The sequence below is a fragment of the Podarcis pityusensis genome (assembly GCF_964106645.2).
Source record: "Podarcis pityusensis genome assembly, chromosome: 2".
NCBI lineage: Eukaryota > Metazoa > Chordata > Lepidosauria > Squamata > Lacertidae > Podarcis > Podarcis pityusensis.
The window spans coordinates 106,957,496-106,972,874 of record NC_138029.1 but is presented as its reverse complement, the minus strand read 5'-3'; the positions used below and the strand labels follow the sequence as shown (position 1 = coordinate 106,972,874).

At 43.0% G+C, this 15,379-nt stretch overlaps 1 protein-coding gene across 18 annotated transcripts in view; it reads right to left on the bottom strand.

Moving 5' to 3' along the window:
* Positions 1-3,575: 3,575 nt before the first annotated feature.
* Positions 3,576-15,379, bottom strand: part of IHO1 (interactor of HORMAD1 1) — a 55,252-nt gene continuing 43,448 nt past the window's right edge. For all 18 annotated transcript variants that reach the window (XM_080995766.1, XM_080995758.1, XM_080995773.1 and 15 more), the window contains 2 exons: positions 7,780-7,886; positions 3,576-5,159 (listed from right to left, as the gene is read on the bottom strand). In XM_080995766.1, the coding sequence (XP_080851892.1) occupies positions 4,158-5,159; positions 7,780-7,886 (1,109 nt within the window). In that variant the 3' untranslated portion in view covers positions 3,576-4,157. The remainder of the gene's footprint in view (positions 5,160-7,779; positions 7,887-15,379) is intronic.

The following is a 15,379-nucleotide window of genomic DNA, read 5'->3' as shown; positions in this document are numbered from 1 at the left end:
GGCAGCAGGACAGGAGAACGCTTCTGGAGCTAGCACCACATGCCCATCCCTTTAGCATCCTGGCCCTTATTTCCTTGCTGTTGAGGGATCTGGACCCCAGGGTAATGACACCACCAGCTCCCTTCTCAAGTTCTTCTGTTTGAGTAATGATGGCATAAGGGAAGGCAGGCTGGCGGGGGGGGGGGCGGGCGAGTAGAGACACACACACACACACACACACACACACACACACACACACACGACGGCTATCGCACCAGCATTACCCATCACTCTCAGGACCCTGCAGACTTCCTTAGTCATTTGCGTCGCTGTCACTTTCCAAGGAGCCGTTTGGCTTCCCCCGGGAGAATGTTGACGCACTGATGGAAAATGTCAGCTTGTCATGTTTGCCCAACGAGGCATGAACATCGCAGAATTACAGAAAGGAAAGGCAATGATGGGATCCTGCGCCTATGAAAACCAGAGGCAGGACGCACAGCGATAATTTTTTCACAGCTTCGTCTTCCAGGGGATTGAGATAAATTAAGTTAAGCAGCAGCTGGAGCAGCATGCATGGATCATGTCTCACACAGACAGGCCTGGCAACTATTCTACACCATGCAGGAAATCGCTGCATAAGAAAAGAGCATCGTCTGCCCAATGTTGGGCATTTGAGATCGCAGGCCTTGTTGTGACATGCCACAGAAAGAGGTGGCCCAATTCTGTACCAGTTGGGGCATCGTTTTTGTAATTCTCTCTCATCGAAAAAAGTTCCTGCAAGTTAGTAATATTAATAACAACTGCAAATAGGGATAGGAGGAACTGTCAAGTTCAGGTCTCTCATTTTCCCCAGACTTAAATTCAGATTTCTACATTTTGGCCACAATTGATTTTTTAAAAAGATCCGCATGAAAATTCCCCAGCATTTTAGCGTAAATTTACCCTAATAAACACAGTTTTGACTAACATACACATTTCTGCAACCGATTTTCCCGAACAGACTGCATTTTTGTTTTTTCACTTTTTTTTAATGCACACTTTTACCTAATATGTGCATTTTTGGGAAAACTGGCTTTCAGACTGCATTGCAAAATTGGGGTATGTGAGAATTTTGAAGGGTGGCTGTTTTTCAGTCCTCACATTGTTTCAACAAGTGGGGATTTGAGGGGTTTATCTTTAAAAACAAAAATCAAATCCTTCCCCATCTCTACCCACAAACTACCACAGGGAGAAAAGTGCTATTGCAGCCTGTTTTCCGCTATTTTAATTTCCTACCTAGGTTTCCCCTCTTCCCAGGGGATAATTCACGAATCTCTCTCCACCCGCTCTCTAAAGTGGTACAGTCCATTTTACCACCTCAGCAAGGCTCTACCACCTCATTTCCACAGTTCGCTACATGCCTAAACTGCTGATTTCATACTCCTGATTAGAGTGTTACTGCTAATGCAGTCCTAGCACAAGCATTCTGTCCTCTCTTCCCACTTTCCCAAATTTCTAGTTTTAAGGGCTGGTTTGGCTGGTATCCTCAGTAAACGAGCCCTTAAAATGGTAAGAGGCCTGGGAAGACATGTGAAGAGTACTGCATGCCACACTGCCACAGATTTCCAGGGACCGACAAAAACCCGAAATATGCTTTCAATACTAGACAGCCTTCCTAGCCCTTCTCCCCCAATCCCATGAAAAAATACAAATACAGTGGTACCTCGGGTTACATACGCTTCAGGTTACATACACTTCAGGTTACAGACTTAAGGTTAAGAACAGACCTCTGGAACGAATTAAATACTTAATCCGAGGTACCACTGTAGTTAAATAAAAAATGGGCGCATAAAGATACTGACACACTCGTGTCTTCCATTACTTCCTCTTAACAAATATTAATTAAAAAAAAAAATCAAGCTGCTCAAACTGGCAACCAAACCATTCTCCTGGAAAACTCCAAATCATGTGTTTTGAGGTGTGGCTTTTGAGGGAACAGTTCTGAGCATGCTCAGACTGCCCTTCAAGCAGTCCTACTAGGCTTCATAGCAGGAGGGAGGTGGGACTACCACAAAGGGGCTTAAAAGCAGGCAGCCCTAGGGCTCAATTTTCACATATTTTTTCTGCCCAGAGACACATTGGAGGGACCTCTTTGCCTTAGCTATAATTTTGGGATTAGGATTGGCTGAGCACTAAAGAGACCTGGTTGGCCAGAGAACAGTAGACTGGCAGAAACGTCTGCAGAGCTTCTCCGAGTTCAAATGGAAGTATAAAATGTGTGCGGGGAGAGAAAAGAATATGCAGCTTTGAGATTTCTTGGGAATTTTGCTTTCAGTCACTTGACATTCTCCTTGGGAGGGCTGCGTCCCAGTAGCGCTTGTAGACCAGCCTCCACTGCATTTCCTTCTGCTCCCCTTGCTTTTGTGCAGTCACAATTGCCTCTCTACAGGGCGTACTATCTAGGGCTGTCCTTTTGTGATGAAAAGGGCATTCCTGGATATAATTTTGATATGCTGGATATCTGAAAATCCCAAACTGATCTCCAGGTTGCCTTCATCGCAAGCATCACATAAAACGGGACTCTCATATCCTTGAAAATATGGATTTCGGTTCATTACCAACATCCCTTTTCATCTGAGATATCTACCGCTGGTTTGGGGACTTTGAGAGCTGCTTGGCAAGAGTAAAATTAACTAAACAATTAACCTCAGCTTGCCTTGATGGTTCGCCTGTTTCTTTGAAGTATTTATTCTTGTATAGATTAATTGGGGGGGGGTCCTGTTTCTTCACTATCTGCATATTAATTGATTTTAGCTTCAATGGAAATTACTTCTGCATAGCTGGCGGGGGGGGGGTCGTTAGAATTGTCTGATCCTAAATTAGCATACAACACTGAGCCCAAAATCGAGCGAGTGCTTCAAGCCCAAACTTCTCTTTTAGCATCTGCTTTGAAAAAAAGGCTTTTGCCCCTGTGGAGAGGGGCGGATCTGTCTCATCTAGGTGACCACGAAATGCTTTTGCCTCTGATCTAAGTAAAAGTTTCTGTGCAGGATTGGCTTGCAACTAGCAACCCTGCAAAGTAAGGCAAATGTTTTGGGGAACATTTTTTTTAATACATGGTACAGTATTTCCCTTTTTGAAATTGCCTGCTTGTTCGGTCTTTCCTCCTTCTGGGTTCCATCAAGAAAGATGCTTTTCCCCACTGAAGAGCACTAGACTGGTGTAATACCCAAGTTCAAAACGTGCCTCAATTTGCAGGGAGCGAGAAGCTGCTGGAATCATACCAGGAGGGAGAAAGCAATATGGAAAAGAAAGTTTTCTCCATCTCAACACACTCATGCATGCTTTCTCCAGCAAATACCACTCCACAAAGGACTCTTTATCACACATACACCACATGGTGCTGCTTTCCCACACGTCTGTGGGATGTGTGTTACGGAAACATTCAATTACAAGAATGTTTCCAACTTTATTGGTACCGCACCAATAACTATCTATTGGACTTTTATTATGAACACTTAACTAACACCTTTCAAACGGTCACATCAGAAATAAAAGCGATTACATCTTTTACTCTGTTCCCCTGCCCAAACCTACTGTACCAGCACTGCCCGAAGTAAACAATAACTGCTTTATTGGACACAACACACATAACAGATTTTTGTTCTGTTTTTAGATGACACACTTTTGGGGGAGAAGAAGGATATCAAAGGGCCTGTTGAGATGTCTCAGCCCTTTAAGTGTCTCAGGCACATGTACAATCTCCTCCCATCTCCTTGACATGGGAAGAAAATGAAGGCAGATCTATGCTGTATTTTGTTTGAACATAGTATATCTCCCAAATGCCACTGCAGAGATCAGTTATTCTTTCTGGGGATGGATTCTGCGGGGGGAGGCAGGTTCAACAGAGTTCCTGCTTTTATTAGACTATGGTACAGCCTGAGATCAGATTGTAAAGGATGAGGAAGTCTGAGACTTACCCCAGGTTTTCTATCTGGTTAAGGAACATCTTAATAGGCCCAATACATCTTTTTTTTTTAAAGGAAGCCAGGTATAGATAATTTTGCTCAAGGTTATAGTGATGCATTTTGGGAGTTTTGCAGAAAGAAGCATATTACTGCATGTGATGCACAAAAGGTTTTCATAACAACGTATTACTAAGATGATTACATACAAGAAGCATCTTTTAGAGAACACTCTTAATCAGAAAAATCACTGTCAAAAAATAACGGGCAATATGTTCTAGTCTTCTGCTGGGCTGGTTTACCACAAGCAGATGAGTAATCAGCAGAGAGATTGAGCCATCTCACTTGGTTTTCAGAAAAAGAGCTTTCTGGAGAGGAGCCTGCCCAGAAACTATTGTTTTTTGAACAAGAAAGATCCACTTTCTTTTTAACTCCGGACGTTACTGGCATATTTGGTATATTCTGTGAATTTTCATGGAATTGGAGCAGAAGGTGTGGAGACTTGATGGACTTAGAAAACCCTTGTCTGGCATTAGTAGTAACCTTTGAATGATTTCCTCCTTTCCTGGAGGAATAAAGTGTTTTCCTCTCGCTATATTTTGGGGGTTCTCTTTTCATCCTGCTTCCTCCACCTTTAATTTGTATCATGCTCTCTTTGGCCAGCTTCTCATTTTTGTGGCTGTCTGCACTGCCGATGTGAGTCCAGTTCAGCTGAGGCTGCTTTGGAGTGTTAAGTCCCTTTGCCCGACTGCCTTTCTTGATCACTTTCCTCAGTGGTGTGGATAGACTTGGTCCTTGAGTATTTAACAAGCATTCCTCGTGGCTGCCTGCAGCAGTGTCTGCACTGGAGCGGCAGGTGCAATGAGGACGGTCAGCATCACGGCTCCCAGCCCCAGAACGGCTGCTCTGCTGAATGTCAGCATTTTCTTTGCCCTGTGAGGCTGTGGCAGTAGAAATGACCAGGCTGCCTGGAGGAGCATCACTTGCGTGGGAATTGTTAGGTACCTGTCTGGACATCATGTCTGGGGAAGTCTGGGAAACACTGTCCTTTATATGAATTGGTACTCTGGGTGCAGAAATGAATGTTTGCAAATCAGCCAGAAGACTAGGGAGCTGCAGGTGTTCCAACCGCTCACAGAGCTTCAAGTGTTGCTCTTTCTGCTGAGCTGTGAGCTGCTCCAAACTCTCCGTCAGCGACTGCAGGCTGGATTTCAGATCTGAGATCTCTGTATCTTTCTGTGGAAAGTGATGAGGGGAGTAGAATCATTAGACGGTATGAATTCACAATCTAGAATAGAAATGCTTTCAATTCTAAAACAAAACAAAACAAAACAACGAAGAAATAATGAAGGGTGCATGGATCAACCAATGTTCTAATTAGCTCAGAATCCTGTTCTCACAGTGGCCAACCAGATCCCTGTGGAAAGCCCACAAGCAGGACCCAGGAACAAGAAAACCTTCCTCTCAACTGCTTTTCAGAAGCATTATTACTTCCAAGTATGGAGTCAGAACATAGCCATCATGATACCTATCACTTTCATGAATGTGGACGAGTGCTGATAATTTACTCAGCTGAATAATTTACTGAGCCGATAATTTATTGACCTGAATGACATTTCACATGCATATTTTACCTATTGGGGTAGAAATTGGGGTAGAAATTTCAGTTATTAGAAGGAAGTAGATATTAGTTAAAATCATTCTCTCCCCCCCCCCTTTTTTTTTGCAGCATCCCTATTCTTCATTGGTTTCTTTTAGATTCATTCTATTCCTGTCATGGCTTTTTCTCTGATCATTCGTGAAACAGTGTTCCCAAATTATTCACCTAATTTCATTAATTTTATGACATTCCTAACTTCTCTTTTTTGACTGAATAAGTTTCCTTATTTTCGCAGGAGTTCCAGGTTCTGAAAGCTACATTTTCAATATATTTGATTCCTGCATAGCACAGTTTTGAAAGCTGACACCTGAAACAGAGACAGCTCTTTGTGACCCTGGTTGATTGATTCCATCCTTGAGACCCTTATTAACCCGTATCCCTTGTTAGGCTGACTTCAGAGGTGTTGCATTGGCATTCCAGGGCAAGATAATTTATTCTGCAAATCAAAGGCAAGAGGGTGATCGCAAGAGTATAGCAGCACTGCTCTGAATGTGCCCGGTGCCTCCTTTTCATACAGAGAAATTCTCCTCATAGGCTTGAAAGCACCCACTCACCTGCAACAGTTAAGAATTACATGTGGGCAATCTTACCAAAGGCAGCTAATTATTTTTGGCCATGAGTACACTACAAACAACTAAAGGTACCTCCAGGGTTTCAGTATTTGCACAAGTAAAGTAGATTAAAGCACCCTGTCACACTAGTGCAACAAATCCACTTTTTAAAAGACTTTTAGCCGTTGGGAAAGTGACAGGGGAAAGCATTGTAAAGTATGGAAAAACGCATGATTGACAGAAGGATGTTCCACTCCACAAGCAAATCAGGACACAGGCCTATTGTCATATAGCTTCCTTGCAAACAAATCAGAACAAATGTGCAATAAAGACCCAATTTAATCTAACTTCCATGTAAGCTTTGTGCAAGCAAATCAGGAAGAATACTTAATAGATAGGTTATCTTGAGGAGCCCTAACAAAAATCTGAGTGGACTGCTCTGGTAGCTTATGTTTTCTCATCAAACGTGTGCTTAGAAGGGAACTTGCATCTTTATTATTAAGGGGGAAACGATAATGAAGGTGAAGTTTCTAGTTTCTTAATAAAACTGAATATCCCTTGTTTTTGTTAAATTCACTCAATCCCAAGAAAAATATGTCAATTCCAGACCCACCCTGTTTTCCAGGGACAGTCCCGGATTTAAAGAAGCTGTCCCAGTTTCTGATTTGATCTCAGAATGTCCCGCTTTCCCCTATTTTCATAGGATAAATGTTGGAGGGTATGAAACAGGACACCCCTATTTTCACCAGAAAAAAATGTTGCAAGGATACGCAGTTCCCCTGTGAAAAGTCCCCACTGCCTGAAAGAAGAGACTACACATACCGTATTTTTCGCTCTATAAGACGCACTTTTCCCCTCCTAAAAAGTAAGGGGAAATGTGTGTGTGTCTTATGGAGCGAATACAGGCGGGAGGCTCTCCTCAGTGCTCTGTGGAGCCCCGTGGACGTGTGTGCAGTTCTTGGGGGCTTTTCCCCAAGGAGGGAGAAGGGCTGCCCTTTAAAGGGAGCACAGCTCTTGGGGGAGCCTTCATCCCCCTGCCCGGGAGAGGCTGCACACGGCTAAGCCAGAAGTCAGGACAGCAAGAGGGATCGCTGCGCAGCAACCCCTCTTGCTGTCCTGGCTTCTGGCTTAGCTGTGCACAGCCTCTTCCGGGCAGGGGGAGCCTTCATATCGGTGCCTGGGAGAGGCTTCGCGCAGCTATCCCAGAAGCCAGAACAGCAAGGGGCTATCCCAGAAGCCAGATTCCTCTTGCTGTTCTGGCTTCTGGGATTCAGAATATTTTTTTGTTTGTTTTCCTCCTCCAAAAACTAGGTGCGTCTTATGGTCTGGTGCATCTTATAGGGCGAAAAATACGGCGAGTGATGCTTTGAAAAATATAATAATGGTGGAGGGACCAATTTATTCTGCCGGTTGTGAACCTGAGTGTTGGGTTTTTTTTGGCATTTTAGAGTCTTGTTTGTGGCAAACTACAGTCCCTGACAACAATGCACTACAGCTAAAAAGCTGGTTATTATTTCGTTACAGGAAATGTACAGATGTGTCTCTGAAGGCACCATCCGATAATTAGTCTGCATTTTCTGAAGAGAGAAAAGGAGAAGTAGGGGCAGAGTTCAGCTAAATAAAGTAGAACAATCTCCACACTTACGTTTTCCAGCCTTTTCTTCTCCACTCCTAGTAATGCTTGTTCCATTTCATTTTTGTCTCTCAGAGCATTCAGCACCAATTCATAATAGGATTGAGACGTTTCTTGCACTAGACACAGAAATCAATACAAACCACATTTATCCTGTCACATTTACTCTGTCAAAGATAAAATGCCACTCAGTGTTTCTCAGCGAGGTTGGAATGAAATTGTATACTGTGGGTTATGAAGTGGGCGCAACATTTCACAAAGAGAACTAGAAAAAGTCCCCACCACCACAGTGTTATTTAAAACTGACACAATGGTGCTTCCAAGTGGGCATGTGCAATGAAGGAAGATTCATTTTATAAATGTTATAAATGTTATAAAGCCCACTTGCTTCTTCTTTTATACATACAGATCCCTAGCCCAATCTCTTCCATATAATTCCAAGTAATTCAAGGTATTTTCACAGCACATCCCAACCCAATACACGTCATCATGCCACAGTTCTACCAATGACTAAGATGAGACATGTGTGGAAGGTTCTTGGAAATGCCACTTGCTTTTTCAAAAAAAGTGGCACTCAAAAGGCAAAACTTTTGTACAGTTTGTATAGCGCATGCTTGTTAATCAAAACAACAACCCCACACTATGAATAACAGAGCTGGAAAGAACTTTTGAGGCCCATCTGGTCCACCACATACCACATTCCACCCCTCCCACAAAATCCAGAGCCCCATTTGCTGCAAGCAGGAAGTAAGTGTACAGTGCCAATGATATATCCACAAAGGAATTAGCTACAAGAGAAGTCAGGGAAGGGGGAGGTGGGGTTATGGGTTGTTTTGTTTTTATTACGTATTTTGTGTTTTTATCTTGTATCTTTATGCTGCGAACCGCCCTGGGATCTACAGATGAAGGGCGGTATACAAATATCATCATCATCATCATCAAGGTTATCATTTGCTTGATTTTTGGTACATAACACATAGAGCATGCATCAGCCGATGCAAGGTCTAGCTATAACTGAAAGCCCATGAAGCGCCTCTGCCAAGAACTTCAAATCGGCTACTGCTATCTGCAATAATTTCGATCGTAGTTAACAGGCCTCAGTATACATATTTTGGGTTCTGTGTATTCTGCATTTTTACTCAGGCATGGAAAAAGTGCCAAAAAAGTGCAGAACTTTGTACAGTAGTTAATTTCCTGAGAATTTTTAGTATTGACTAATTATATAGTGCTATGTACTCTACGTATAGCAAGAAGAGGAAGAAGAGTTTGGATTTGATATCCCACTTTATCACCACCCTAAGGAGTCTGAAAGTGGCTAACAATCTCCTGTCCCTTCCTCCCCCACAACAAACACTCTGTGAGGTGAGTGGGGCTGAGAGACTTCAGAGAAGTGTGACTGGCCCAAGGTCACCCAGCAGCTGCATGTGGAGGAGCAGGGAGGCTAACCTGGTTCACCAGATTATGAGTCCACTGCTCTTAACCACTATACCACACTCCCTGCCAGAGAAGCCTACAATCTAAAAGGCTACACAGGATAGTCAACACAGGACAGACAACAGAGGAAGAGGTGGTGCAGTAAATGAGGAAATCAATTTATCAATTTATTTCAGTCACACACACACACACACACACACACACACACTTAGCATGGGAAATAAAAGATTGTGCCAACTATTGGAATTTTGTGTTGCTGTGCTTGTTTTTGTTCTATGATGAAACATTATGTAGACCACTTTTGTTGTGGTTTCAGGCCTAATTTGGGGATATGGGTGGCTTTGGCCACCCTGGTTAACACTGGAGAGGGGGACTCATCAAAATGGGCTTCAGAAGGAGAGAAGGGATTCTAACAGAATGATCGCCTTAGTAGAACATTGAATTCCTCCTGATGTGTATAGCTAATAACCAATGCCAATGAGACAGGAAGTGGTACATCTATTCTGACCTTTGTTTTCATATATGATACCCATTTTACATTTTTAATATATTCCACACTTTTCCTGAGCATTCACATTTTGTCAAGAAAGTTGATGCTTTTCAACATTTCACTGAAGTCAGTAAAGTCAATCTTGCAGCTTATCAAATTCAAGATTATCTCCTGTTTACACACTGCTTCTTTCATATAATCCATCTGGCAAACTAGTGGATCTCAGGGTATTTTACAATTCATCATTTCCTCAACTGAATCGAATTTACCACCGTTTTCAAAAAGGTCATCACTCTTGTACAGTATCAACACATATGATTAAATAAGAAACTCCTTTTGTGTTATTACAGTACCATCATTTCTCATTATTATTATTTTTCATAAATGTTCCATAGCTGTTTTCATGGCAGAAGCACATTTAGATCCATCACTGATGCCACAGTCGCAGCCAAGCATATTACTTGACCCCAGTCAACCTTGCTCAAAAACTAGACAAAAAGCAAAAGCCTCATTAAAAGCCTGGCTGCTACATCTAAGACAAGTTTCCTGAAATAAAAAAGGCTCTTTCCCTCTATGGCGGTTATCCTTATTAATGGCTAATACATTAACGCACAAGGCTATAGACTGAAAGCAGAATGCAGATGATGGGTTATCTTTCTTTTCCTTTTCAAAGAAAAAATAATACTGCTAAGTGACAGTTTCTCCACTAATAGCCAACACAATCCCTTTTGGGCTTATTAGTTTTAAGCAGCCCTGTGAAGTCATGGTGCCCTGGGCATGGCTTCTAAATTTATTTGCTCAAAAACCCATCCATTTCCGTAATTTACTGGATTTGAATGCCGAGCCTCATGTATTATTTGGGTTAGAGTCCTAATGGGAATCTTGAACTTTTACAGTAATTCTCAGCAATTCTCCTGGTGACACCATCCAGTGGAGACGGTGTCAGTTTCTCAAAGGGTGCTTTCAGATGACTTGAGAAAAGGCACAGCAGTCTGGAAGTCATCTTTAGAACTGTATAGTTCGGGAGAGCTGTTTAATCAAATCTCCACACAGGTGTTTCACTGATGGACAGCAACCCATCCAGCCACCTGCTGTTTGTTCTTATGAAGTCAGACACCGGCAGTATAAGGGTTCCCTTTTTAAAATCTGTGAACACAGTGCAGCACCTAAGAAATTACAATCCCATTGGATGTTCATCCAGTTTAGGACCAAAAGGTGCCTATGTTCAGAAATACGGTTCTTTGGCAACATGACACCAGTATACAGTGGTACCTCGGGTTAAGTACTTAATTCGTTCCGGAGGTCCGTTCTTAACCTAAAACTGTTCTTAACTTGAAGCACCACTTTAGCTAATGGGGCCTCCTGCTGCCGCTGCAGCCCAATTTCTGTTCTTATCCTGAAGCAAAGTTCTTAACCTGAAGCACTATTTCTGGGTTAGCGGAGTGTGTAACCTGAAGCATATGTAACCTGAAGCGTGTGTAACCCGAGGTATCACTGTATAGATATCAAAGCTGGTGTTTCTCTTTAAAGAAATGGCTACAGCTCAGTGGTGGAGCCCATGTTTTGCATGTGGAAGGCTCAATCTTTGGCACCTGCATGTAGGACTAAGAAAGGAACTCTTGTCTGAAAGCCTGGAGAACTACTGCCAGTCACCATAGCCCAGCAGCAGGCAGCATTCAGGCTTGATGAATCTACCTTTGGTTACTTATTAGAAAGGTTTCCTATGTTTATGAATTACACCAAGGAATACCTCCATGTGCTCCTGTCTGCAGACCTGTTGCCCATTGCAATTATGTAGATGTTGCATTAGTTAATTCTAAATATTTTAATGGGTTACTCTGAGTCCTCACATCAGCTGCGGTAGTCACAATCAAGGGGGAAGCATTTCTTGCTAATGTACATACAACAATTTTTCAGACATGCTACATTAGCAAGGATAATGACACCTTCGATCGTATCGTTGTTGTTTGCCACAGCACCCCATTACTGTGATGGGTAGATAATCGAGAGTCAAATAATGTCCAATCTCTGACTCCATTCATACACAATAATTTCAGTGACAATTATTTTGCTTTGTGCTCATTCAGATACTACATTATTCAGATATGTTGCTGAAGCCTGTAATTTCAGGCATGGATTTGAATTTGTCTAGTTTGTAATGTTCAGGTGCGCTGTTTACCCCCAAAAATAATTTCTTTTTCTTGAAATGCAAATATGAGAAATGTAGAATTAGCAGTCAAGCTGATCTGGCTGCTTTGTACATATATATGCAAAAGTTCTTGAAGGAAGCCCTTTACTCTCAAGGAAGCTCTCACTGATTGCTGTTACGCTGTGTTAACTGCAAAGCTGACTACTTTGTAAGTGCATGCACAGATGTTCTTAACTGTTGGCCTCTTACTTTCAATCAGACTCTCAAAGATCGCCGCACAACCGTACTACTTTTTGTTTGGTAAATATATGCTCTAGATTTGGCTTAATTCTCTTGATTGTTTCTTGCAGACATGTTGTAGGTTAGCCATTCCCCCATCTCCACTTGTTCTCAGTATCCGTATTGGCAGAAGGGAGGAAGCAGATAGATTTCCAAGCTGCTCTATGGTATGGTTGGGGCACAATTCTCTAGGGTGCATGTGCACTTTGGCACTATCAATGCACACATTCCAGTGTTACAAGCTGGGAGAAAACAAGTGGGGGAACATGCGAGTTTCTATCTACAGTGGTGCCTCGCAAGACGAAATTAATCCGTTCCGCGAGTGTCTTCGTCTAGCGGTTTTTTCGTCTTGCGAAGCAACCCTATTAGCGCCTTAACGGATTAGCGCTATTAGCGGTTTAGCGGCTATTAAAGGCTTATCGGCTTAGCGGATTAGCTGCTAAAAGGCTATTAAAGGCTTAGCAGCTTAGATAAAGGGGGGGGGAGCGAAAAAAAAATCTCAAGACTCGCAAGACATTTTCGTCTTGCGAAGCAAGCCCATAGGGAAATTCGTCCTGCGAAGCAACTCAAAAACGGAAAACCCTTTCGTCTAGCAGGTTTTCCGTCTTGCGAGGCATTCATCTTGCGGGGCACCACTGTAATTGCTCGCTAAGAAAGCTAGTAAATAACAAGCCGGTTCTAAATTGCATGTCAGACGTTCTCCACATTGTGTTAGCTTACCATATATTTAGAAACTGCACACTCGAAACAAATCAGTATAACTCAAAATCTTCAGAGAATAAATTATTTGGTGGTAAACCCAGCAATCTGATGTTAAAGATGGTACCAATGCAGAGCCCATTCAGTAATAGTGAGTGGGAATTCCAACCATCAGAAATATGGTCCTTCAGCACCATGACACCAGTTTAGCTGTCCTATATCTGGCCAAGGACCCCCCTTTAGGCAACATTCTGTTCTCACAGCAGCCAAAGAGATGCCTATGAGAAGCCTGCAAGCACAACCTGAAGGCAACAACCCCCTCCCCACTTCTGAGCAACTGGCATTCAAATGCATACTGCCTCCAAACAGTGGAGGCAGAAAGAGCCTGAAAGGCTCTGGTAGCTTTTGCATTTATGTTATACTGTATAAAACTAAAAGGGAAGGCAGACTCTGTTATGCAAAACAAATGTTTAGAATGTTAACATTAACGGTTTTAATGTTTTGTTTGTTTTACTGGTTAGAATAATTTGCACAATTTGTTCATAATACAAATGCGAAAAGTTGCCTTGAGTTTGGACAGATGAGATATAGATGTTTTAACTGTGCTCACTTGCCTAGGGGTTTCAGACAGCAACACCCCCTACTCTTCATGGGAGCAATTTTTCCAACTCTTTTGAAACTGAGTGGGCAAGGGGTTTAAGGAAAAACAGGGTGCACCAAACAAACGTTAGCTCAATAAAATAAATTTGCTAGTAGTCTGTTTTAAGTGGATAGCTGACCTGAAGCCTGCAAGGAAATGTAAAACAGACAGCTTGGTCAGTGCTTCATTTTGCTGTTATGTATGTCAAGTCAAAAGCATTACACAAAGGAGAATCTGGACTTGCTCTGCTGAGTCCTTTTTGAAAGGTACACCTGACCTTTAGGTCAGAACTTCTGTGAAGCAGCAGATGGGAGATGGTTTCCTTTCTTAGCAGAATTTCAGCATATATGCTTGAATTGCTCACTACTAGGGGATATTTGGAAGCAAAGGTGAATATGAATGTGTGTGTGTGTGTGTGTGTGTGTGTGTGTGTGTAGGTCTTTTAATCTAGCTCCTAGGTCTTTTAATCTTAGTTTTATCTCTGGTACATTATGCTACTTTTATCTGCTCTTTTAAAAATAATATTGTTGTTTCACAATGTATTTTACTTAGCAGCTCATTGTTTTATTTGTAAGTTGCCCTGAAAATATGTGTTTTTTTCCCTGCTGAAGGGCAGCACATGAATTCTTAAATAAAGATGCAATGGTGGGGAGGGTGCTGCTGTGCTGCTGAGTATGAGGACACCAACAAGCTATGGAAATAGAAGGTGATATTAAGTCTGCCCCGCTTCCCTGGGGGCAGTATTGCAGGAGAGCACCTGGGACCTCCCAGTGACCTGGCTGTGGGAGGGATGCTGCCCACGTCACAGGGACTCCCGGCCGCGTGACGCCCCCCCCCCAGCTGACCAATCAGGATAGCCAGGGGGCATGGCCACTAGCACTTTAAACAGCAGCATGGCCTCCTTTCACCTCCTCGCGTTTATGTGTTGCTTGACAGCGGCCTTGCTATGGACTAAGGTCGGCTGCCATATTGTTGGGGCCAGGTAGGAATTTTTCAGCTTGGCAAATTGGCACCAGCAAATTGGTTTTTGCTTACCTTGTAGCAACTGTCACAACTTTGTAAGGTTAGGCACTGGGTAAGCCTTGTTTATGGGAGGGGAGGTGGTGGCCTCCACCTGCCCCTTCACATTAAGGGTACCCCATTAAAGGGATCTAGGGGGTGTGGTTCCTGTCCAAAGCTTGGCTGTGTGCTAGGGCCATGGCACGACCCCAGTGGGACCCTGGGGGTGCTCCAATTTGACATATATAATAGGGATCCCCCTACTGGTGGTTTACCCTTATGAGACTCCCTGCAGATGGGCAGGAGTCAGGATATAGTCTGGTTTCACCCAATGCCTAAGCCAAACCACTCACATCTGTAACCAATAAAGTTGTGGCCTATTTTATCCCATTAACCTAAACATTCGTGTCTGTGTGTTTGTTAGCTAAGGGAACTGCGGGGCCCAGGGCCTCGCTATGCAAGTTCCCATTGGGATGAGCCACTTAGCTGTGAAGTTCCCAAAGTTGAGTTTAGGTGACATTCCCTTAGCTGAGTTTGTGTGAAGTTTTAATGCCTCATCTAGAACACCTAAAGCTGTCTGGGGCTATGGCCAGGAGGAACCACATGGCAAGACACTGGATGGTGATGGAATAAACTGCCCATGTGGAAGGTTTCGTTCTAACATCTGCCAGTGAAAAAACTGCCAAGCAGCAGGAAAGCTGAGATTTCTCCTGAAGTCATTATTACACTAAACGTTTTTGGATCCCACTGTGCTAAATCAATGGCATACATGTCTATGAAAATTCCCCGCCCTCCCCAGCTGACAAACTGCAACAGCCAGGCAAAAAAGGAAAAGGAGTAACAGCTTAGTTATGAGCAGCACAACTCTAAATAATGAGCTTAAAATGAGCTAAGCCATTGCCTTCTTCACATGAGGCCACAT